This window comes from Panicum hallii, chromosome 3, assembly GCF_002211085.1.
Source record: "Panicum hallii strain FIL2 chromosome 3, PHallii_v3.1, whole genome shotgun sequence".
NCBI classification, from domain to species: Eukaryota; Viridiplantae; Streptophyta; class Magnoliopsida; order Poales; family Poaceae; genus Panicum; species Panicum hallii.
Window position 1 is genome coordinate 1796256 of NC_038044.1, and position 24631 is coordinate 1820886.

The 24631-nt window shown below is 48.7% G+C and overlaps 3 protein-coding genes across 3 annotated transcripts; 2 read left to right on the forward strand and 1 right to left on the reverse strand.

Moving 5' to 3' along the window:
* Positions 1–105: 105 nt before the first annotated feature.
* On the forward strand, positions 106–450 carry LOC112884386. The gene has a single exon (XM_025949764.1). The coding sequence runs from the start codon at positions 106–108 to the stop codon at positions 448–450; it is 345 nt and encodes a 114-aa protein (XP_025805549.1).
* Positions 451–16818: 16368 nt separating this feature from the next.
* LOC112887469 (transcription repressor OFP13-like) lies at positions 16819–18099 on the forward strand. The gene has a single exon (XM_025953645.1). The coding sequence runs from the start codon at positions 16819–16821 to the stop codon at positions 17806–17808; it is 990 nt and encodes a 329-aa protein (XP_025809430.1). The 3' UTR covers positions 17809–18099.
* Positions 18100–21182: 3083 nt separating this feature from the next.
* LOC112884391 (transcription repressor OFP8-like) lies at positions 21183–21947 on the reverse strand. The gene has a single exon (XM_025949771.1). It carries the CDS (start codon positions 21945–21947, stop codon positions 21183–21185), a length of 765 nt encoding a protein of 254 aa, XP_025805556.1.
* Between the last annotated feature and the right edge of the window lie 2684 nt (positions 21948–24631).

Sequence of the window (24631 nt, forward strand, 5' to 3'; positions counted from 1 at the left end):
AGGTAACAGCAGTTCTGTTATCTGCTCTGTGTTCTTGTTCATCATCATGCTTTGATAGGTTGTTGTGTAATGGTGGCTGTGATCCTCAGGTGGTGACAGTGAGCCATGAGCCGGGGCAGCGGCAGCGGGGTGAGGAGCGGGAGGCTGGAGCTGCAGCTAAACCTGTCCCCGCCGGCGGCCGTGGGGATGGAGGTCGGGCAGGACGACAGCGACTCGTCGTCGCCGAGCTCGTGCGTGTCGTCGGACGGGCGGAGCTCCAGCGGCGGCAGCCCCGGGAGCAAGTCCCCGATGGTGATCGGCGCCTGCACGCGCTGCCTCATGTACTGCATGGTGGCCAAGAAGGACTACCCGACCTGCATCAACTGCAAGCAGCCGTGCCTCGTGGACCTCCTCCACGGCGAGGCCGGCGGCGCCGAGGCCGACGACAAGAAGCGCGGCAAGCGCAAGTGAAGGAGCGAATGGAGATTCATCGTGTCGTGCGCCCGCCCGCCCAGTGGATGCTCATACGGACGGTTAGCTCAGGGGTGGGGGAGAGTGACTGCCGTTGGATCATCCACTGGACAGGGTTTCCTTCCTCGTTAGCAGGAGGCTAGTAGTTCCAGTAGCAGCAGCTTAGTAGTTTACTTGATGCTGCTGATTAGGTTGTCAGTCATTTGTGGGGTATGTGTAGTGGAGACTTATTATGGTTGTGGTGGTGTTTTCAGTTGTAATCTCCCTCCAGTTTAGCTGAAGAAAATGTTTGCAAGGGAGCTTTACCCTTTGCAGATGCAAGAACATTGTTCGTGAGCTGTTTCTCTCTGTTTCTATTTATTTAACCTATCAAGTACTATTGTGTGCAGTGATGTTTAGTGCGGTGCTCTTGCATCTGTTTGGTCCAGCTGGGCTTTGATTCGTGCAGCTGGCCGGACTGTGGTTTTGGAACTGTTGTCGTGTCAAAGTCGAGAGTATACGCGGTCTGAATCAGGTATTCAGGTTCCCTGTATCCAGTCCTGCTTCATGGGCGTCTCTTTTTGTTGCATGGAGAAATGGTTAGCGTAGCGTTCAACATCCAATAGGAGTGTGCCGGTGTAGTATTTGTATACTCGGACGTGTCTTGTACAGTTGATTTGGCCAGTGATACGAGGGCATGCCCGTACGAGTTGATGGCCATCGGATGGAGTACCGGTGGCCCGGATCAAACTCATTTCCGCCTTGAGCTTGACTGCTTGAGGCACCGCGCCGCAGGCAGCAGCGTCTCTGCCTGAGGATGCAGAACTCGGTGGCCGCTGCAGCAAACACAGAGACACACACACTGAAGGCCTGCAGCAAATAAGAAGAGCATCATTACTCAATGATGCATGTTGTAGCGGAAGGCAAGCGCGTGCAGACTCTGAGCTTAAGCATTAAGGCGCATCGAACTTGCTGGCCGAGCGAGGCTACGACTACGAACGAAGGCCACTGGGCCAGAGGCGAAAGAAAAGAGAGGTCACTGGCAAGTGGACCTCCAGGAATCCCCCGGCTTGCACAGGGCAGAGGATCGATCCTCTGCATTGAACCAGCTAGTAGAGGCACCAGAGGGGCATCTTCTTCTTTCCTGGACCATCCGGTCAGGATCCAAACTCCACCCTGTTTAGCGAACGTCAGATGATGGAGCTCTCGCTAACTCTGCATCGAGGCGTGTCATCAATATCATGACGGTATGCGGCAGCGCAGTGCAGGAAACCGGCATGAATGCATGCGGTTGGGAGGGGAGCCGACGGATGGATGGATGGATGGATGGATGGATGGATCGCCGCGAGTAATGGTGTGCGGTGCGGCCTCGACGCAACGCGATGCAATGCTGCTGGCGACGCGACGCGCGGTGCAGCGCGGCCCGAATCGATGGATGCTTGCGCGTGCTGCGTCACGGCAATTTAGTAGAGCCGCAGGAGCCGTACGCCTCCTAGCTTGCTAGCTAGCTCGATCGATTTATTCCGTTCGGCTCGTCTCTGACTCTGCGTGCCTGCTGCTGCTTACAAGGCGGAGCGCGCCATCAAGGCGCCCTCGCTCTCTGCAGGCTGCTCCTCTCCTCTCCTCTCCTCCTCTCCTGGGCATACTACTACTACTACATCATCATCCTGCGCGCGCGGTTTAAAGCCGGCCGGCCACCTGCTGAGTTATGCTCTTGTCCCTCCGCCAGTCAGTCTCTCTCACTCAGGCTTTGATCTCGCCACCTGCATCCTGCTGCCTGCATGGATGGATGATGGCCCTCTGCTCTGTTCGGACCAAGAGCTATCTGTTTGCCACTCCCATCGAGCAAGAAGGAGAAGGTAGCACACGAGTCTACTACGAGATCGCGATCGATCTCCTTGATCGTGCTCCTGACTCCTGCTTCCTGCCAGCTTCAGGTCCAAATCCAAACGAAGCCATACAGGACAATTATATATCGAGCCGCTGCGCTGATGAGTGATGATGATGATCGATCGAGATCTATCGTGGTTATTGAGCGGAGACGACGTACGTGAGCGGCACACGTACCGATAGCGCGCATGACCTCCGGCTCTCCCATGCCTTCATTCATGGCCGTCTCCATCGCACTCGCATTCATTCATGCCCTAACGTACCCCAACGACGCCGATGATGTGTGTGTGTGTGTGTGTGTGTGTGTGATTTGACCTTCTCCTTCCCCAACCGGGTCTCCCTCCATCGTCCCTCCCTCCGGCATGAATTTGGGCTGCCCGCGCGGTCACCAAATGCGGGCTTTGGGCCATGCCCTTCGTTCGAGCGAGAAACATGAGAGCGGCCCAGAACCTTGTACTGTGGAGGACAGGCTCAAAAAATGCTAACTACCGGCCTGGCAAGGGCCCAAAGGAGTAGCTTATAACCACCCAAGGATCTCTGCACAAATTATGTCTACGACCAGAAAAGTTTTTTTTTCAATCGATCTTTACAGCTCTCATACGTGTCTCTCCAGTCGTTGTCACCACTGACAGCTCAGTTTGGGATCGTAAACAGAGCGAGACACAGTTTACAGGTATACGGACAGCAGCACGCTAGCAAAGTAGCAACAAGCTCCAACCTCCAAACCGATCTAGACGGACCTGCATGTCTTACGTCGATCCACCCGCGCGTCATGGAAGCTGCAAGCTCCTCAGCTAAGTAGCAGATCTCTGCTCCCGGCACAGCAGTATCAGTGGGGTAGTACGTACACATGCATCCGACGGTGACTGGTAGCCGCTACAGCGATCCGCCGTGCATCATATGCCTGCAGCGGAAGATCGTTGCCAATGCACAGCAAGAGCCACGGCTAGCTGCCAACAGACAAGTTGCGTTAGGGTGAAAATTCGGCTAATGCAGAAACAGCCCTGCACTGCACTTTGCATCTGTGTTCACGTTAGCCATTGGACGGACAAGCATCTCCGTTGGCCGTCACTACACCACAACACAGTATTAGCGACAGGAGTCAGTTGGTAAAAGTGCACTAATAGTAATGGACAGTCTGCAGGTAAAACTTATCAATGGACGATCTGTCGGTGCTTCCTGTTTTAACGAGTGACGGTCCGCCGGTAAATGTATATATATTTACCAATGAATGATCTGTCGGTGAATCCTGATATTACATCGGGCAGTCAGTCGGTAAAACGTAACAAATTTTAGCGCCAAATATTTCCGCGCGCGGGCTTGTGCGCCCGCTTTTTGGACCTAACTCTGCTCTCTTGGGCTGAAAAAACACACTCCCGCCCCCTTCTGCCTGCCACACACCAGCAGGCAGCGCGCCGCCACCTTCCCCCATCTCGCTCGCACGCATCCCAGCGTCCGCTCAGGCGCGCTCGTCGCCGGCCGTCGCCCCGGGCCGTCGCCGCTCGTCGCGCCAGGCCGTCGCCGCTCATCGCCCCAGGCCGTCGCCGCTTGTCGCCCCGGGCCGTCACCGGCCTCTCGTCGCGCAGGCCGTCGCCAGACGCTCGTCGCCCCGGGCCGTCGCCGGCCGCTCGTCGCCCCGGGCCGTCGCCGGCCGCTCGTCGCGCGGGCCGTCCCCGGCCGCTCGGGCGCGCCGGGCCGTCCCTGTCCGCTCGTGCGCCCCGGGCCGTCGCCGGCCGCTTGTCGCCCGGCTCGTCGTGCGGGCCGTCGCTGGCCGCTCGGGCGCGCCGTCGCCGGCCGCTCGTCGCGCGCGCCGTCGCTGGCCTCTCGTCGCGCGCGCTCCCTGCCCCCGGCCGTCCGCGTGACCCAGCCCCCATCTCTCTCGCGCAATCCATCCCCGTCTGCTCGCCCGCGCCGTCACCCACCCCAGCTCAGCCACGCCGTCGTGAAGGATTTCTCTTGTTCAGTGCTAGGATTTGGTATTTCCCCTCATAATCCCAGCTATTTCTCTTGTTCAGTGCTAGGATTTGGTAGGATCTATGGTGGATATAGCAGGTTTCCTGTGCATATTGTTTGCTCTGTGTTTAATTGAGCGATTATTGTAGTTTAGTTTGTTTTCATTGCATATATGATCGAGCGCGTATGGGGTAGGCAATGCTGAAAGATGGTAGTGCAGGCCTGTTCGATTGCTCTATTTCAGGATTAGTTTATGCTTAGTTCTAGAAGGTGGTAGCAGAAATTGATGATGCATTACTTACAGTAATAGGAGTTGGTGAATTCTGTATGATGTTGCGAGTTGATGCATGATGCCATAGGATCCTTAGATTATTAGTACTTGGAGAGAATTCTGTGTGATTTATTTGATGATTCATTTGGTGGTTACATAAATGCAGTTTTGTGTGCTGATTTAGCCATCTGTACAATTTTGTGATAAGACTTGATTTCAGATGTACTATTAGTTTATGCACCCTTATTAGCTCAATGTTTGTTGATATTGTCGTATCCTTGCTGCTGAGGACTTTTATTTTGAATCTTCTTATGGATCTATGTCTTGCTTCCTACTTTCAGTTTTTGAACCTATATCCTCCCCAACGGTGTTATCTGGAGGTGGCCGCCGCATTGCTGGCCTTCTGAAGTCCCATTAAGGTAATAAAGCTATGCCATTGTTTTTGATATAAAATGCTAATTAATTTGGTTGCAAGATATGATAATGCATGTACTACATATTTCCATCTTTCTTTCTCATGGCCAAATTTTTTTAGACTTATATTGAATTGCCTCTACAACATTGTCAGCAGCTCGCACATCGTTTTGGAGCATCTGCAACACTCATAGCAACCAACCTTTGTTGCTGAGAAGTTATTAAGTGAAGGAGCTTGTGTGTAACAGTAAGTTTTATTTCTCTCATGCCTATTACTGATTGTTGCATTGGCTTTCATGCTTACTGTTTGTCTGTGCTATCTGTTGTGCAATAGTTTAGTGTTAAAAGATATAATTTAGAAGCAGCTTCATCTCCATAAAGTCGGATGGATAAAACCTGGATCAACAATGAGGCTAGGTACATCACAACTATTTCAAAGATGCGAAAGTGTTGTCAAGTTAATATGTGACTTAACTTAATAAATTGCATGTAGGCACACAAGGGCATATTTGCAAGGGGTGAACGGTTTTTTAGCTTATGCATTTACCAATTCAGCCGTAGGAGAAAAAATATTATGCCCTTGCAGAAAGTGTATTAACTCATTTTGGAGAGATGCAAGTGATGTACGTGAGCACTTGATATGTGATGGGTTTGTAAAAGGGTACACAACATGGAACTTACATGGAGAAGCAAACACCTCTAATGTGAATCATGGGAATAGTGACAATGAGTCTAGTGAAGAAGATGAAATATCTGAATTGCTTAGAGACCTAGCTTGTGGATTAGATGATAGAGGGGATTTTGAAGACAACACTTCTATTCCGCAACCTAGTGATGATCTACGAAAGATTCATAAGTTGGTAGAAGCAAATAGTCAAGAGCTGTACCCTACATGCAAGAATTATACAAAGCTTCGTTTCCTCATTAGATTGCTTCATATCAAACTTCATGGAGGATGGACCGATAAAAGTTTTGACCTATTACTTGATCTACTCAATGATGCATTACCTGGGGCTTCATCTCTACCTAGAAACTACTATGAGGCTAAGAAATTGATTAAATCCATAGGACTTGGGTACATTAGTATTCATGCTTGTCAAAATGATTGCATCCTGTATTGGAAGGACCATGTAGATTCAGATTCATGTCCAAAATGTAAGGTTTCAAGGTGGAAATCAGTTAGGAAGAGTCTAGATGGGAAACATGTATATAAGGTTCCTAGCAAGGTTCTCCGCTACTTTCCAATAAAGAAAAGGCTCCAAAGATTGTTCCTGACTTCCAAAATAGCAAAGCTAACAAGATGGCATGATGAGGGGCGAACAAAGGATGATTTACTTAGGCATCCAGCTGATTCTCCTCTGTGGAAAGACTTTGATGATAAACATCAACTATTTGCTTCAGACAGCCGCAATATCCGTTTAGCATTTGCCACCGATGGTTTTAATCCATATAGGGGCATGAATGTTAGCTACAGCATTTGGCCTGGTATCTGTATTCCATACAACTTTCCACCTTCAATGTGCATGAAGCAATCAAACTTCATCCTCTCTTTGTTGATTCCTGGTCGGCACGCTCCTGGTAGTGATATGGATGTTTATTTTCAGCCCCTTGTCTATGATTTGCTAGATATGTTTGAAAATGGAGTCAGAACTTATGATTCTTCCAAGAGGGAGTTCTTCCAGCTGCGTGCTGCAATATTGTGGACAATCACTGATTTTCCAGGTCTAGGCTATGCATCAGGTTGTGTAACATCTGGTGAAGCAGCATGTCCTGATTGCCACTACCATACATGTTCATTTTGACTTAGTAATGGTACCAAGACTTGCTATATGGGTCATCGTAGGTTCTTGCATGAAAATCATCCATTTAGGTTTGATGTTGATAAATTTGGTTCAACTGAACTTAGGCCAGCACCTACTCCACTTTCCGGTGAGGAAATTTTAGAGTGTACAAAAGATATTGTTACAGTTTTTGGGAAGGATCCATCTGGAAAGAAACCAGCAAGCAAGAGACGCAAGGAGGGGGAGCCATTAGTAATTTTTAAAAGAAGATCTATTTGGTTCATACTTCCCTATTGGAAAGAATTGATGCTGCGACATAATTTTGATGTCATGCACATAGGAAAAAATATGGATGAGAACTTTGTTAATACATTTCTGGGCACCGATGGGAAATCTAAGGACAATTTGAATTCTCGATTGGACCTTCAAGCTCTAGGTATTAGAAGTGATCTTCACCCTATTGATGTTGATGGCCAACTTTATTTACCACCTGCACCATACACAATGAGTCCTAATGAGAAGAAATTATTTTGTGAAGTACTTAAAGGGGTAAAGTTCCCTGCTGGTTACGCATCTGATATACGACACAATGTTCATGTCAATGAAAGAAAGGTGTTTGGGCTGAAGAGTCATGAGAGCCACATTGTTCTACAACACTTAATGCCACTTGCTGTGAGGAAAATATTACCAGAAATAGTCAGTGCTGCAGTGATTCGTGTTAGTAACTTCTTCAAGAAAATTTGCTCACCAGTTATTCGAATAACTGATATGGAGAGTTTAAAGGCTGATATAGCTGAAACCTTGAGCCTTCTTGAGGCTATATTTCTTCCATCTTTCTTTGACGTCATGGTACACTTGATGGTTCATCTTCCTGCCCAAGCAAAAATTGCTGGTCCTGTACATTTTCGTAGCATGTGGCCTGTTGAGAGGTAATTCCCCTTAGGCATGCTGAATTGTAGTAAAAAAAACAATTGTACATATTATTTTACAACATTTTGAGCTTATTATATGCGTACAGGTTTTTGATGAGGTGTAAGGGTGATGTTCATACGAAAAGTCATCCTGAGGGATCAATTATGGAGGGGCATTTGTTTTATGAGAGCCTTAACCTTTGTGCTCGCTATTTACATAGTGAGACTCAATTTAGTCGACAAGTTAGAAATGATGACAGGCAGCAAGTAGAGAACTGCAGTACAACTACTTTCTTTCACAGTTTTGGTCGGGGTTTGGCTGGAAAGTGTACGGTGAGCTTAGACTACAAGACATGGCTGCAAGCACATAGATATGTTTTGTTCAACTATGCCAATATAGGACCATACTTGGAGTAAGTTATCTCATTTATTTAAAATCATATTTTAGTTTTCTCTTCATGGTAAAGTTATAAAATTACCATTGCAGCAAGCATGATCAATATCTATCTTCAATTGGTCTTCGAAACAAACGAGACATCAACCGCATGCAGCATGAATCCTTTCATGAGTGGCTTAGGTCGCATGTAAGTAACTAGGAAGACGGCACACATTATTTGAGATGAACATCATAGCTACCTTAACAGTAGTATTTTATAATCACAGGTGGAAGAAATAGGTGAGGAAGCATCAGATGAGATACAAATTTTAGCTAAGGCACCAATGATGACCGCACGAAAGTATAGTAGCTACACACTAAATGGATTTGATTTCCATACAAAATCTTATGATGATGGTAGGTCTGTTCAAAATAGTGGGGTTGCTCTGATTGCTGAGTCAGAATGCTTTGAAAGGGGCAATAAGGATAACATCATACTAGGAAACAAGACTTACTATGGTATTATAAAGGAGATTGTTGAACTGAACTATCAACACAAAGGAAATGTGGTTCTTTTCAAGTGTGATTGGGTTGACAATCGTGTGCAGGACAAATGGGTGAAAACCGATCAGTTCGGGGTTACCAGTGTCAATTTTAGGTATTTATTCAATACAGGCGAAAAAATTTCAGATGAACCTTTTATTCTTGCTTCACAGGCAGTTCAAGTCTTCTATGTTCCTGATCCAATAGATACTGAGTGGGCCGCTGTTCTTCAGTCAAAACCAAGGGATTTTTATGATATGGATAATTTAGAGAGTGAGCACCTAGATAATGGTAATGGACTGGTTGTGCCATTGCAGGACCTAAAAGGCAATGTGACTGTGGATATTATTAACGGGGTTGTCCCTGCTGTTCGGACTGATATAGATAGTATAATTGTTGAACCTAAAAAGTCTAGGAAAAACACTAAGAAGTAAGTCTTGTTTGTTGAATAACGTGGCTGCTATATTTTGTTACTGATTACTTTGAAAATAGTGTTCATTCAGTTTGCTAATATGTTTCAAATCTTTTGTAGGAGGAAAAATGTCAAGCGTAAGAAGAAATAATCAGGATTCTTCCATTCCTGAGCATGAGCAGCAAAGAATTGCAAACATGGCAGAAATTAAGAAAAGGCTGGAATCTCTAAAAATTCCTCATATGAACACCTTGGTGCCCCCTAGGCAACCTAGCAAAAGAAGAAAGGTTAGCCTATTCACTTAATCTTGAACCTATGATCATCATGTTTTTTTTCTAGACAACTAATTCACACTTATATTTTTTCTTCCAGAAAATTGACCAAACAAGTGATGCAGCAACTGAAGGTCATAATTTACGATCAAGGTCACGAAGAAACAATATTGAGACTGTAGACGAGCAGATTTCTCATGATCTAGACCATGAAACAAATGGAGATTTCTTATGTGACAATGAAGGTCCTGTAACTTCTATTGTTTCATCTTATTGCATCTTAAATAGCAACCTATGAAATTATGTTTCCATTTGTTTAAAACTTATATTTACAGATCTGGAACCACAAAAGAAGAAAGGCAGGGGTATCAGTAGATTGGATGATATATTTTCCAGAACACCTCACATGCCTAAAATTAAAATAATGCTCAATGAATATGGACAGCCGGTTGGGGAAAATTCTAGGAGGCTTGCTGGTGCTATTGGGATTCAGGTGAGAAGTACACTACCACTTGGGTGTGATGATTGGAGGCTTGTTGATGCAAAAAAGAAGTTGGAAGTATGGGAAAATATAAAGGTAGCAGCAATATATGGCTCTGAATTTTTCCCATATTGTACTAAATTGTTAGCTGCCATAGTAGCATCTTATTGCACTCCTTTCTTTCATGATGTTCTGCTGATTTTTTTCATCACAAATTAGGAAGTCTATGATATAGGTGATGCTGCTTTCAAGTGGTTTATGACTACATGTGGATTAAAATGGAAGGGGTTTAAGGCAGAATTAAAAGAGAAGTTTTTTGATGAGACATTAACAGACAAGGAGCTGATGGGAAGAAATGATGGAAGAGTAAATCCTAATGATTGGAAATATCTTATTAACTTTTGGAGGTCTGATGAATCTAAAGTAAGTAACATGTGAATAATCTTTGTCTCATAACTTGCAAATGGATCTTGTATTCTTCAAAATGTATGTAAATTTTTACAATTCCTATCATAGGCTCGCACGGAACGGGCAAAAGCATGCCGTGCAAAGTTGCAGCTCCTTCATACATCTGGCAGCGTTAGCCATGCTTCTACTAGGCATAAACTGGTAATGTAACATAGCACTCACATTAATTATTCATGATAGTATTTTTGAGCATTGTGATTTCTGCTAAGTAGTAAAATCATTATAGGGTGAGGAACTTGGGCGTCCGGCTAGAAGAGATGAAGTCTTTGTCAAAACACATACAAGAAAAAATGGGGTTCCTTCAAAGCAGGCGGCACCAAAAATTGTAAGTTCTGTACATGAAAAAAGTCAGCCTCCGACATTGCTTCATCCACAAATGAGATATTGCTTTCATGTGTACAGGATGAAATTAAAGACATTCTTGAAGTCTATCCTGAGTTGGTAGACAAAACAATTCAGCAAGGCGATGCATACGCTATTGTTTGCGGATTAAAGGAGCCAAAAGGACGTGTTCGTGTATTGGGCGTAGGACCAACTCCCCAAGATATTGGTACGCCGGAGTTGAAGTCATACGTGCCAACAAGGATTCAAATGGAAGTTCTTGCTCGTGAAAAAGCTGAAAGTGAGAGAGCAGCCCTACAACAACGTGTTAAGGAATTAGAGGAGCAAATGCTTGAGGAAAGGCTGGCACGAGAAAGGCAAAATCATGAATCCAACTCACAACATGGTTCTACTTCACGACACCAAGTGGTAAGGGTGTTCCATTTCGACAAGCAATCTGAATTCAGCATGTGTTTGCAGCCATTGCTATAAGTTGACTATTGTGTTGTAACATATTCCTCCATCTTGTTAAACTATCTCATTGTAGAATCCGAGGCCTGAAGAAGCTGCAGATGAGTCACATCAAAATAATTCTAGAGCTGAAGCAGGTAATTGCACAGACAATGAAGATTATGACCTTTCTGATGGGGAGAAGTTGCTTATCCAAAAGCATGCAACAGCTCCATTAGTGCCTGCCATGAACAAGGCATCCCAACCATGTGTTGATGATGGCCATCGCTATGCACATGATTCCCTTGTAAGTTTCTTGTCCTGCAGCAAAATTTCTACTTGTCATTTTCCAGCGGGTCATCCATCACCCTTTTCAAATAATTGCATCATCCAAAACAGGTTGGAAAGACTGTCATACTATATGCTATGCTGAGATCACAAGCTGTAGCTAGGGGTGTTGTCATTTCAACTAATCCAAACACCATATTAGGAGGTCAGCCTCTTGGGAAGCAATTTTGTGAAGTTATTGTGAATGTGGTGCTCAAAAGAGATGCAATGCTGCCTCGCCCTTATGATGATATGGAAACTATGGCTGATGCAGATATGATGTCAATTGCATGGCCATACAAGAGGGTAATAATTAATTGGGCTTTATTTTTCCTTTGTTTCTTTGATTTGTGAGGAGTAACCAGCATTTCCTAACTGATTTTGCATGTGACAGCTAAAGGTTTGCGACGATAGGGCATCAAAACCTTCTCATGGTCTAGATTATTTCCTAATTGATCTACTTTATTGTTCGATCATGATTATTTCTTCATGTTCACTCATTAATTAAAATCGGGCTGATTATTATTCCGTATTGATCTTTATTTGTAGGAATCACAAGGCGCTGCTAATTAACTAGTTGACATGGTAAAAGTAGCAAAATTACCAACATCAAGCCAATACTTGTGCCAGATCGTTTGTTGGAGGCTGAGGTGAATTCAGTGGATCTTTTGGGGCTGTGATGACACCACTGAGGAATCACAGCAACTTGTCTCATGTGTGATTTTGATGGAAGGTTAAACCTCTTAATATGATATCTTTTGTACAACAAATGCTAATGGCTATACAGCTGAACCATAGATATATGAAATGTTAGCTGTTATCTTGACTCTTGGCTTGTATGGATGATGTCCTATATATATTCACCGATGTAAATTATCTTGGCTTTTTTGTTGGCTTGCTAATGGCTTGTCTGGAATTATGTTGAGACCTGATGAATGAATATTCTCAATGTACCATTTAAATTGCAATTAAATGAGCTTTTATTTTTTTAAAATTGGAATTATCGCGTTGGACGGTCCGTCGGTAAAGAAACTTTTAACATCAAAGCGTCTGTCGGTATAACTAGTTACGCATAGTCCGTCGGTAAATGCTATTCTAACGGATGGTCCGTCGGTATAAGTACAGTCTGTCGGTAAAAACTTTTACCGACGGGACTAGCACTGACGGGAGTTGTCTGTCGGTAAAAGTTTTTACCGACGGACTGTCCGTCGGTATAACGGCTTATAACGACGGTCCGTCCGTTGCTGTTGCGGTGTTGTGGTGTAGTGCGTACGAATGCATCCACGGAGAGAAATTAAACGTGGTATTAGGCAGTTCGATCCGTCCTTCGGATGAAATCATGCGCATACCTACCTACCTACCTACAGCCATGTGTACACTTGCCAATAATTAACTATAGCTAGTTCCAATAATAGCACGCTCACCGGCCGCACTGATCGATGACGCCAAGGAAGAAGGATCTTCAGATCTTCTCAATCTCAGTGGTAGTAGTAATCCTGCAGTTTGCAGCGCCATCGACAGAAATTAAACTAACTACTCCGTTAATAACTTTCTGGTGAGAGTATTTGTATGTCCACAAAATTGATAAAACTCTTGTTGGTAACTACAGATATTACAATACCGAACTGGATCGGAGTCGTAACTGTACATTGATCGGAGCGTGATCTTGAACATGGTCAAACTAACTGCGCCTACGAACAAGAGCGAGAGCATTCCAAGACAGCACGCACGCTGCCGCCGGCAATTCTGAGACTGCTTCACCTCTCTCTCAGCCTGGCATAGCACACTGCAACTGCAACAAATACCACTCGGCGCAGGATGTTGTTTTCGTGCAGTCAGCCGTATCCATGGGCGCGACGATCACGTGCGGAACGAAAAAAGCACGGTCCCTGTGGCCGAAGGGCATCGATCTCTCTGTCGATACATGTGAATCTCAAGCTGATGCGCATCTGCATGCATATACAACATGTGGTGCACGATGGGTCATAGACTGCTGATAGTCGATGCATGCCTGGAATGCTAATTAATTGTCTTCGGTTAGCAATCCAGGTCGCGAATCATTCCATGCCATCGGGGCCTGAAACTCTGAACTCTCTGGCTCTGAATCTTGGATCAATAACTAACGCTTCCTGCTGCAGAAAGCCATAGCCATCCAGGCGCCTGCAAATGCTACTCCATTCAGGCGAATCGATGGTTGGGATGCAGCTAGCAGACGAGACGACTGGTATGGCTCGACCATCCGTTTGGCTACAGTGCTCTCTTTGGACACCGATTAGATGGACTGTTATAAAACTAATTGCATAAGTCGCAGTTAATTATCATAAGTCGCGGTTAATTATCGAGACGAACCCATTTATGCTAATTAGCCAAAAGTCACCAAGAATCCTAGGTGGACAATTAAAAAAATTAGAAATCCTAAAAATTCTCAAAAAAATAGAAACATCCTGCTAGCAATATGACAACTCTAATGATTCTAAATTACCATCAATATGCCATCAATCTGTTGTCTTTCCTAACAACTATTATAAAAATAGACTAAAGTAACCCCCTATACGTGTATCTAAATTACTCACCTTTACCATTATAAAGAAAATCTAAAATAACCCTCTAATCTTTGTGTAAATTATCCACCCATACCATTGTAAAAATAATGCAAACAACCCCCTAAATTTTCATATAAATTATATCATTATTAAAAGTTAAAATAACCCTAGATGTGAATCTAAATTATATAATTATAACAAAATATTAAAGTGCACCAATATAAATTATAAACTACTATTTCTATAATTATTAATATATTATTTATGTTGTCGTTTATATAAAAATCTTCATGTATGATGGAAAGAGATAATAATACCAATTTACAAACAAATAGTTCAATTAAATATATATCAAACACATATGGAAGTGTGATGCAAAATAAAATCTATTGCAACTAGATAATGATAAATATGTATTTTAGAGTATGTGTGAGAATATTTAATAGATGAAAGATAGCGTGAGATAGATAATTATAACTATTAGCTATAAGTTTTATTTTTATCTTAATTCTAATTAGCCGTGGGGGGAACACGGATTGATAGGCTAGTATTCCTAATTAATGTTCAAATATTCAATATGATGGGATTAAAATTTTAGTCCTAAGAATCAAACATACCCTGAGTACCCTGAGTGTACAATAGCGGGCGGCCGGCGCCGCGAAAGACGCCAAGGCCCAAGGAGATGGGTTGCGGGCGTGCAGCGTCGCCAAAGCGCTTGGAGATTGCCAGAATTTCATGGAGATTGCATGACCAGCGGACGACACCGCGTCAGCCCTTCTGCATGATTTCCCTAGTACGGGGTACACCCGCTTTTAATTTCTCGCGTCTGATCGCCGTCACGTTTGGCGCCACCACTCGCTCGATATTTTGTTTTTGGACGGTATGAAATTGACCTCCGCGGCCAGAGCTACTGGCGCCTGCTGTTCTGGGGTTTCCATCGTTGATGCGATCCTTCCAAGACCTCCAAATAAATGGCACGGTAACTTGCGATTTGTATGCGAATATGCCACCTGAAATCCTTGATTTTATCGATACGTCCTACTTGTTCCTATGCAATTTTCTGCAAAAGTAAAGATGTTATCTTCACGCGGATGGTGAAAACTAAAAAAAAAGGAGCTTGGCCGATAATGTCTTGTTCTTTGGATCGTCGGGACCATGGGAGTTCAGAAGAGAACCGTTAGAACAAACTGGGAGAAAATTGAAATTTGAATCGTAGACACAAACTGGAAAAAAAAATAAAACTAAAATCAAAGGGATGCACGAATTCAAACATGCCTTGCGAATCTTCTATTTTATCTTGCTCATAAATCTGTAGCGTGCAGTACTAGCCCTTGTCTCCGCGTATTCCGCATCCACGGATGACGGAACAGAGCTTCTAGCCAGGACACCTTCTTCTATACTCAATTATGCAGCATCAAGTTTGAATTGAATGAAATGCTGGAGGGGTATATTAGTATTATTTGGTCAGACCCCCCCTAAAAACGTATATTTATTTTTATGCGGACGAAACTGCAGCGTGCAGCAATTATTATTCGCAGCATGCGGGGCTGTCGAATGCTGTAAAAGAAAAAAACAACCAGGCACATGGATCGACGGTGACCGGCGATCAGTCTCGCACTCTCACTGTCTCGCAGAGAGCTCAGCAGATCGACAAGCAAATCCCCGCGTCAGGTCAGGACGCGGAATAAATCAAAAAAAAATCCGTTGCTATTTCGAACCACTTCAAGAGCATGCTCTGTTGCTCTGCTCGCCGCAGGCCGCCGCACGCAAAGATTGCCTGCTGCCCGGGCGCGCACAGTGACGCAGACGCACTGTGGCAGCAGCCGGCTCGGAATGAAACATTGCCGCGCCCGGTGCAGCTGCTGCAGCAACGCCGCTCGCTCGCTGCAATGCGCTCCGCCCACCAACCAGCGGGGCGTGAGCTTTTACTACTCTCGCCGTGCATGCAGATACACGGCGAAGCAGTTCGGTTGCAGAAAGGTGTAAAGATATCTTTGGACGCGAACCTGCCATGGTTAACCATCCAGCAACATCACTGCAATTGCAATATGCACATGGCTCGACGCGACGGGAGAAGGCAGTGAAAACAAGTGCATGCATAGAAAAGATGAACAGGATGTTCCGGCATCTTAGAAATCATGTGTTTTTAGTTTCATAAACGCTACAAACAGGTCCAAATAAAAAGGAAAGAGAGGCATTGGTGTGCGTTGTTGATGTGCTACGTCGCTCCAAGTGGGGCTCGGTGGTCAGAAACGGAAGGACCATAGTATGCCTTTTGGTGGCCATATTTTTGACATGCCAAAATTTTGACCTCCCTCCCTAGCCCCTATCATGTGCTACGCAAGTTGCAGTATTGTCAAAAAAAAAATTTGGCACGGTCGTCGTCTCTTGCGCCCAATGGTGGCCAGTCCCCGTTAGGGTCTAACCAACCAACAGAGCAAGTACGGGCACATGCATGAGCCACGGGCCCATCCCCATGTTCCTCCCTTCCTCCCTTAATTGCAGCCAGCCAGTCAGCCAGCGCTCACCTTGCACCACCCGCCCAGCCTGCCGAGCTCCGCTCGCTCTCCTCCTTCCTTCCGCTCCGCCTCCTCAACCACTTCCGAGCTCACCTCTTCAATTCCCCGTTCACCCTCTCCCTCTGCGCACCTTCCTCAATTCGTTCGAGCTCGGGACTCCATTCGATCCATCGTCACTCCACTGCGTGCATTCCGTCGATCGTTCCATCCATCCATCCATCCACCACGAAAAATGGGCAGGAAAGGCCTGGTCTCCATCTTCTCCAGGCTCGCCGTCGACTCCTCCCCCGCCGCCGGCCCAGCGCCCCCGCCGTGGCCGTGGCCGCCCTGCGGGACCAACCCGCGGACCGCGTCCTTCCGCGCCGGCTCCGGCGGCGGGGAGCCCTGCTGCACGACGACGCCAGGAGCAGCCGGTGTCAGCCGGGGCGGCCCTGCCACGACCGGGAACAATAAGCTGATGGTCCGCGGGGCGGCGCCCGGCGAAATGTACAAGACGGTCAACTCGGTCTACATGGACGACCCCGCCGCGGACGTCGACTTCTTCTCCCTCGCCGGCGACGACGACGAGGAGGAGGGTGAGCTGCTGGACGACGTCGACAGCTTCTCGACCACCACCGCGTCCGAGGAGTGGTCGGAGGCCGTGATCCGCAGCCTGGGGCGGACGTCCACCGACCGCTTCTTCTTCGACCCGGGCCCGCTGCCGGCTTCCAACTCCATCCTCGCGACGGCCGCCCCGTCGCCGTCGAGGAAGGCGCCCCCGGCGGCGGAGGCGAAGACGAAGACGGTGACGCTACCCGACCCAGAGCCAGAGGACGACGGCGACGACGCGAAGACGCGGCAGCCGTCCGCGCCGTCGAAATCGCTAGCGGAGGGGAGCGTGGCGGTGGCGGTGGACTCGGGCGACCCGTACGGGGACTTCCGCGCGTCCATGGAGGAGATGGTGTCCGTGCACGGGCTCCGCGACTGGGCGGCGCTGGAGGAGCTCCTGGCCTGGTACCTCCGGATCAACGGCAAGCAGCACCACCACCTCATCGTGGACGCCTTCGTGGACCTGCTCCTCGGCCTCGCGTCCTCCTCCCCCTCTGATACCGCCGCCGAGACGAGCACAAGCACCAGCAGCAGCAGCAGCAGCAGCAGTGGCAGCGCGTCCGCCGGCAGCCGCTGCACCACCAGCACGAGCACGAGCACGAGCACAGCGGCCACTACCACCAGTGCCGCTGGCGACGCCGCTATTGTTGCTGCTACAGCTGTGACGACCGCAGCAGCGGCGGCGGCGCAATGCGGCGGAGGAAACGAAGCCGCCGCTTGTTGCTCCTCGTCGTCGTCCTCGTGCGCCGCCGGGCCCGACATCCAGGACGACGTGGAGGAGGAGGAGAAGGCCAGTAGTGCTGCTCGAGCTCTTGCCGCGGCTAGTGCTCCCCTGCGTGTTCCGCAATCGATCGCCTAGCAAGCGATTTCGATTTCGATGGCTTGCTGCCGGCTGCCGGTGCCGGTGCTGGTTAGTGTTTTGATGATTAACCAAGCAAATTAACGACAAGATGATTAATCGGGGTAGGTTTTCTTCTCGAGCTCGTTTTATTTTAGTGGTAGTAGGAGAAGTGGTCGGTGGGACCGTGGGAAGGATCCAATGCAAATGATGCAATGCGATGTATGGGAAGGTAATACATTAGTTGCATGGGTAGAGATCAGATACGCAAGCTCATTGCTGACAATTCAATGCAGCGAGAGCAGCTTAGCTTCAGGAACAATTCATGGAGCACCTTTACGGTATCCTCTTGCTTAGTTACTCCCCTTCATTAGTCACTAATCACCGGCCCTGTTCACGGCGTCACCTGTTCCCTTCCCTGATGATCCGGTAGGTGGGCAGGCAGGCATGCCCGCCATTTAATAGGCTCACTAGTGGAGAGCGGGCATGTGCCTGTATTTATGCGCATGCGCACATCATACATGTACACGGGCAGTAGCAGTAGGACGCACAGTATGAGGCTCTGATTAATTAGGCGGGCGGGCGGAGGACCTGACATGTCGCCGTCGCCGCGAGCCATCGGTGAGGGTGAGGCCCGCGCGACGGGTCAGACCGATCGGGCAGCCGGACCCTCCCTTCCGATCTCCATTAAAGGGTGAGCAGTTCGTGTGTGGCCCGGCGCACGCCACTGATCCGTCGTCAATGGATTTTTGCTCCGGCGCTGGCGGCACTACGGTCCAGCCGGCCGCGATCGAGGCGCCCAACTTGTGGCGGGCGACGCGAACAGACCAGTGGGTGCATCGCGTGCATTGGATCGGACCATCGGTGCGGCCCACCTCATCTGCCGGACCTAGTCAGCAGTATTAGGGTAGGGATCAGGTATGTTTCCTAAGCTCAAAATTTTGATGAGGACGACCTGGGCAATGAGCTAGCTGCTCATAATTTTTCGAAATCAGCCCTGACGACGACTCCTAGCGCTAATCCGTAGCCTAAGATTTTGAGCTCGACTCTTTTGTTTAACCAGGCCGCAGGTCGTCCTCATCAAAAGGCCCGAACCGTTTCTGGACGGGGCGGTGCATGTTCCCATTATTATTAGTGTGAAACTACAAGCCGCGGCATGCAGTCTCCCATGGCGCGCGGCGTGCGACAAGATCCTTCCGTGGAAGCCGCTGGGAACATGGTCATGCTCAGTAGGAGAAGCTTCTGAAACCAGGAACCTTTTCCAGCCCGTGGACTGGCACGGGGAGCCACGCGTGGTGAGCCGACCTCGAATCGCATCCGTTTTATGGTGCGTGATCCTGAGCGCAGTAGTGCCGGCTTTTCCCTCGTTCCAAGGCACCCAGCAGACTCCAAGAAGGCTCAACTGTGTGTCCGGATTCAGTAAGCGCCCCTCGAGCCCCTCAAGCCCGTCCTGGTTTTCTAACTAACGCCAGGCTCTAGTCGTACGGAGAAGAGGTAAGACGAATTCTTCTACTGCTGCTTGCTGCTTGCATGGTTTGGTTACCCCAGTGTCCCTGACTGATGGCTGACGAGTGGATCGGGTTCGTAGGAATGGCATCGATCGTTGGTGGTGAGCTGAATTTCGTGGACCTCATCCTCTCCTCCGCCAGCTTGCAGAATGCAGGTGGACGGAGGAAGGACGTTGCCGCTGCTGCATCGATCCAGGAGCGTCGCGCCCAGAACAAGGGTCAACGCAATCAACCAATGGCGTTGCGCAGCTGTTCCTGCCGGTGATCCGGTCCGTGTCCGTTTCTGCTGACCGGTGCAGTTTGGGCTGGACCGAGCCAAAAGGAGACGCATGGGCTCTACGTGGGCTTACAACTGCACCTGATACGGCCCAGGAGAAGGACTTCAACTTGCCCTGCATCAACTTAGCAAAAAAAAAAAAAACTTGCATGCATGATCACTGGCGCCTGCGGCTGCGCGCATGCACGTCAGGCAAAGCTCATCATCGTGCTCAACCCAACTGCAGATACATCATCATCATGCGTGCTACCCTTTGTGTTGTGCTTGCCCAGGACAGGAACGAGGAAGAGGTGCCCAAGGCCTCGCTCGCCTGAGCTCCTGAAAAGCTCCTCCGGGGCTCAAAGCACAAGGCCGTAAGCTGCCGCACGCACGCACCTCCTTCCAGAAAGCAAGAAATATAGGGACAAGTAGTACCACCTCCTGAAGATGGAGTGTACTCCTATACCTGTGCTGTACGTATATGGAGCAGTGCCGGTGGTTCACGAGCGAGAAATACAGCTAAAAATTCCACAAAAAAATGGCATGATGGATCGGATCCTTTTTACTGCAACAAAAAATGGCATGATGGATCCTTTTTACTGCAACAAAACCGGCATGATTCTAAGTACCTCAAACAAATGACGCGAGCCAAGTACCTGAATCAGTTCGACAAGTACATATTCACTGTACGTTCCAGAAAAAAAAAGGGTACATGTATTCAGCGAGTGCCCGTAAAGTGGTGGTAAAAACAAAACAGAGCGCCTGAACGAGGCACGACGCCTGAGTGTGCACAGTAACGTTAATGCCCGTCTCAGCGCTTCACCTTCACCTACTGATATGAAGATCTGACCGACGCCAGCATGGGCCCTGCGCTCTGTTTCAACGATGAATGCACATTCAGATGGTTTCTCAGGTAGCAGTAACTACGCGTCGCTGCATCAGGCAGACACCAGGGCATCACAATTTATTACTTCCAGCCTGTTAACCAAGAGGTAGTACGGTGGAACCTTTTTGTTTAACCACCAAATGGTAGTACCGTTGAACCATGGTTGCTTGGGGGTTGTAGCCTGTAGGCACCATTCATCGCTGAATAACTACTGCTTCAGAAGACAAGTATGTAGTGGATAACAATAACAAATCGTTTTACTAGCAATTGCCATGCGTTATTATGCATGAACGAACACCTCAAACATTTCACAGCAAGTTACATATACTTTGCCAAGCAAGAACAAAGCAGAGCTGCTGCTGCTGCTGCTAAACTAGCACACTTCTACATTTTCAGAGACCTTCATCCAAAACCAAAGGCCAGCCGAACACACTGAAACAAGCACACTGCAACACCCAGCAAGCCAGCTTAGTTATTCCAAGCTAGCAGCGAGAAAATCAGAAACTAATGAAGCTGAACCCACCTGACGGATTACTGCAGCTAGAACACAAGGAACAGGTACTACTAATCCTGATGGTACTAGTACTACGAGATCCTGTCACCACCGGTGACTGTACAGCACTCTGCAGCACGAGCGCGCAGGCAGCACACGGGTGGTGCCAGGATCTCGAGACCTCCGGAACGTGCAGGAGGTCGCTGACGACGCCGCTGGTGGAGCGGCGCGGCGAACCAGCTCGTCGGCTGGTCAGTAGTGGTAGTGGTAGTCGTAGGCGTGGTACGCCGGGTGCGGCGGGGGCGGGGGCGGGGGCGGGGGCGGGGGCGCGGTGAGCTGCGCGCAGACCTCGGCGAAGGCGGCGAGGATGGCGGCGTGGTGGCGCGGGGCGTTGAGGGCCAGCAGGCGGCGGAGCATGCAGCGGAGGTCGTCCCAGCCGCACAGCCCCATCTCGACCACCATCTGCACCATGCTCTCCCGGAAGTCGGCGCGCGGGTCGGAGGACTCCTTCTCCACGGCCACGCCGACGTCGTCCTCCTCCTGTCCTGCTGCGGCGCCCATCTTCTCGTACCTCTTCTTCCTCCTGCCCTGCTGCCTCCTCCTGGACGCCGCCACGTGGGAGGACGAAGCAGGCGGCAGCGCCTTGGTCGACGCCGGCGGGTCGTGCTGCTTCTTGCTCTTGGTGGTGGCGGCAGTGTAGGCGGCGCCCGAGTAGGAGTAGGCGGAGTAGTTGGAGTAGGAGGAGTGGGTGGTGGTGAAGGTGGCGGCGGAGGAGGAGGCGGTGGAGGCCGAGGACGGGAAGAAGCCCGACGAGGAGCGGGAGCTGCTCCGCGGCGGCTGCTGCGGGGGCTTGGGCGAGGGGCGGAGGAAGGAGGGCAGCTGGCTAAGCAGGCGCGAGGTAGCCCGGCGCGGGCGGCAGCCGCACCCGGCGTCGACCACCGCCACGTGGCGCCACCGCCCCACCGGGAACTGCAGGCTCCCGCCCCGCCGGGTCCTGGACGCCGACGCCGACGACATCGTGCGGTGTGGTAGTGTGGCTGGCTGGCCTAGCTGGCTCTCCTGTGCATGTGGCTCTGTGCGTGATGGAGATGACGGCGCCGGTGAAGGGAGGAAGGAGAGTGGACGCCGCCGTTTTATATGCGCGATCTGGGTGAAGGGAAACGGGCGGGGCGGGCCAGCCAGACGGGGGGAGTGGGCCCAGGGGCGGTTAATTGGTGGGGTCAAATGGGTGGGCCACGTGATGCGTTGAGCTGGGTGAGCTTCTCCTTGTCCTTGGTGGGAGGGCTCGCTCATCATTCCGTTCCCTGCGGCTTGTCGACGGTGTTGACTTTGACCGTCCTCCCCAGCAGTTTACCTGCATGCATGCTACGCTGCGGCGAGTACGGGTGGAAAAACAAAATAAAAGGGAGCACGTACGTGAGTACCCGCAGGGCAAAGGTTGCCATAGTGGTGACACGTGTAGTTGTACAAGGCAGTAGAAATGTAGTATACAGTGGAGTAGAAGAGAGTGTGTTTGGTTGATTGTGCTCCCTGGAAGTCTGCGTTACGCCCAATAAGTTTACAGTTTAGTCTAAAAGCATCTCCAACGGTGCTCAAAATGTATTACTAGAAATCAATTCTGAAAACAAACACAAAACATTAGCTCCAACAGGTGCCAAAAACGGTGTCCAATATTCTTGCGCGCGCCCAATAGTAGCGGCCAACCGAGCCACTTTTACGCCGCTAGCTTGTGCTCTCAATCAGCCGATTCCGTCGGTTTTTCTCCCGTCCGCGACTCTGCGTGATGTCTTCCCTACACGCCACTTTCCCTTCTCCCCTTCCGTCCTCCTCCTGCAGGCACGCAAGTCTCTAGGGGCGACGCCGGCAAAAGGGGACTTTTGCCATCCGTCCTCTATGCGCAGTGCTGGTGTCGCGTTGCTCAGGCCGCCATGGCTTGCAGGTGGAGGACGACTAGTGCGGAAGAGAGATCACCTTGACTTGCTCTTGCGGCTGGCTGCCTGTTTTGCTCATGCAGAGAGAAGGGATAAAAGATGTGGCGCAGGGTGCTCGATCCGGAAGATGCGGTTTGACTTCCGATCTAAAACCACTGATTGCTCGATGTATAGAAGAATAGAGGGAGGGAGGAGCACGAGCTACTTTGGTTGGAAGTAATCCAGACGAGGAAGATGGCGTGAGTGGTTTTAGTGCTTGGCTAGCTGTTTTGATTTGGAAGTAGTGCAAAAAGGAACAGAGATCAGGAGCAGGCATGCTGGGCTCTTGTAGCTGTGGAGCTCAGATTAGAGAGGAAGAGGAGAGCTACTAGCTGCCGATTGGGTGCTTCAGTTGAGAGAAAGAAGTACAGTGATATTTGGCCAAGCTTGGAGGATAGGAAGATCGAGCTTTTGATGATTTGTTTGATGAAAAATAAAGAACAAAGGAGAGAGAAGAGCAGCGGTGGCCTACTGGGAACGGATAGGGGGAAAGGCGAGGGGCAATCATGAGGAATATAAAATGATGGGCCCACGGATGGATGATATGGCAGCAATTAAATCTTTTTGGGAACTAACTTTTGGGTACTGTTGGTGAATGAGTTATTTTTTCCTCCCAATAGTTTTTGGCAAGATCCCAAAATTAGCATTTTGGAACTCTAATTTTTAGGCACTCTTGAACATGCTCTAAGGTCCGGCCGGTTTGGATCCACCGGCTAATTCATTAGCCGATGAGCTCTAATTAGCTTAGGTTGATCCACCATAGCTAAAATTAGCTTAGCTGCCAATTAGCTGGTGGATCCAAATTTGTGCAATGTGCATGTGGTGGTGTTTGGTTATTTGCATAGCGCATTTTGTATTATGAAATATTGTGTTCGGTTCCCTAAATTGCGTTATATATGATCACATGCTCCATCTTTTGTTGTGGTGACTCAAACCTTCTTCTCCCTCCCAATCCAACCATAGCATCTTAACATTTAGATCCCACATCTAAGTGACCAATAAGAGACGCTACAACGTATGGAGATGAAACACATACCCTTTGACTAGGAGTTTCACTCGATTCCCAGCGTATTGGAAACAATGAAAAATACCAATGCACCATTGCATAAAAGATAAAACTACTCATTACTCATGTAGTATATCTCTTCACAGATATTTTACTATAGTACCATATTAACTGATGTGGCATCTTATTTAATTGGGTTACATATCTATGAAACTTCCATAAAAGTGTGTTACTATGATAGAGCCTAGACCATGTAGGTGCTTCCGCTGTGTGTTATAGGTTACGCGTAGGCACCGTCGCAAAGTGCTTGTTTAATCGCCGAACTGGCTCAAAAGTTACCGTACTGAGATTGAGACGGCACGGTCCATCCAGGGGAGGGTTGTGAGGCAAAGTCGACTAGATTTATTTTAGTTGTTGTTCTAAACGAACCCTCTGGTGCATCCATCATCTGATGACATGAAACGGGTTACGGGTATTCTGTGCCTGCCACGGCCGGCGTACATCGCATGAGACCCGACGGGGCAGGATACACCGACCGGACCGGACCACCGGGGCCGGTATTACTTAACCTGGTCAACACGAGGACATGGCAAGGTCGGGTCTAAGCTTTGGATGAAGCGAGCTCCCTCGGGATCCGGTCGCTCGAGGGCCGGAGCTACGTGGAATCGAATCGCATCCCCTCTCTCTCTCTCTCTCTATCTCTCTGGGAACCTGCGCCGCGCGTC

What these genes read in the sequence shown, in the direction of transcription:
- LOC112884386 (XM_025949764.1), top strand. Translation starts at nt 106, where the DNA reads ATGAGCCGGGGCAGCGGCAGCGGGGTGAGGAGCGGGAGGCTGGAGCTG.
- LOC112887469 (XM_025953645.1), top strand. Translation starts at nt 16,819, where the DNA reads ATGGTCCGCGGGGCGGCGCCCGGCGAAATGTACAAGACGGTCAACTCG.
- LOC112884391 (XM_025949771.1), bottom strand. Translation starts at nt 21,947, where the DNA reads ATGTCGTCGGCGTCGGCGTCCAGGACCCGGCGGGGCGGGAGCCTGCAG.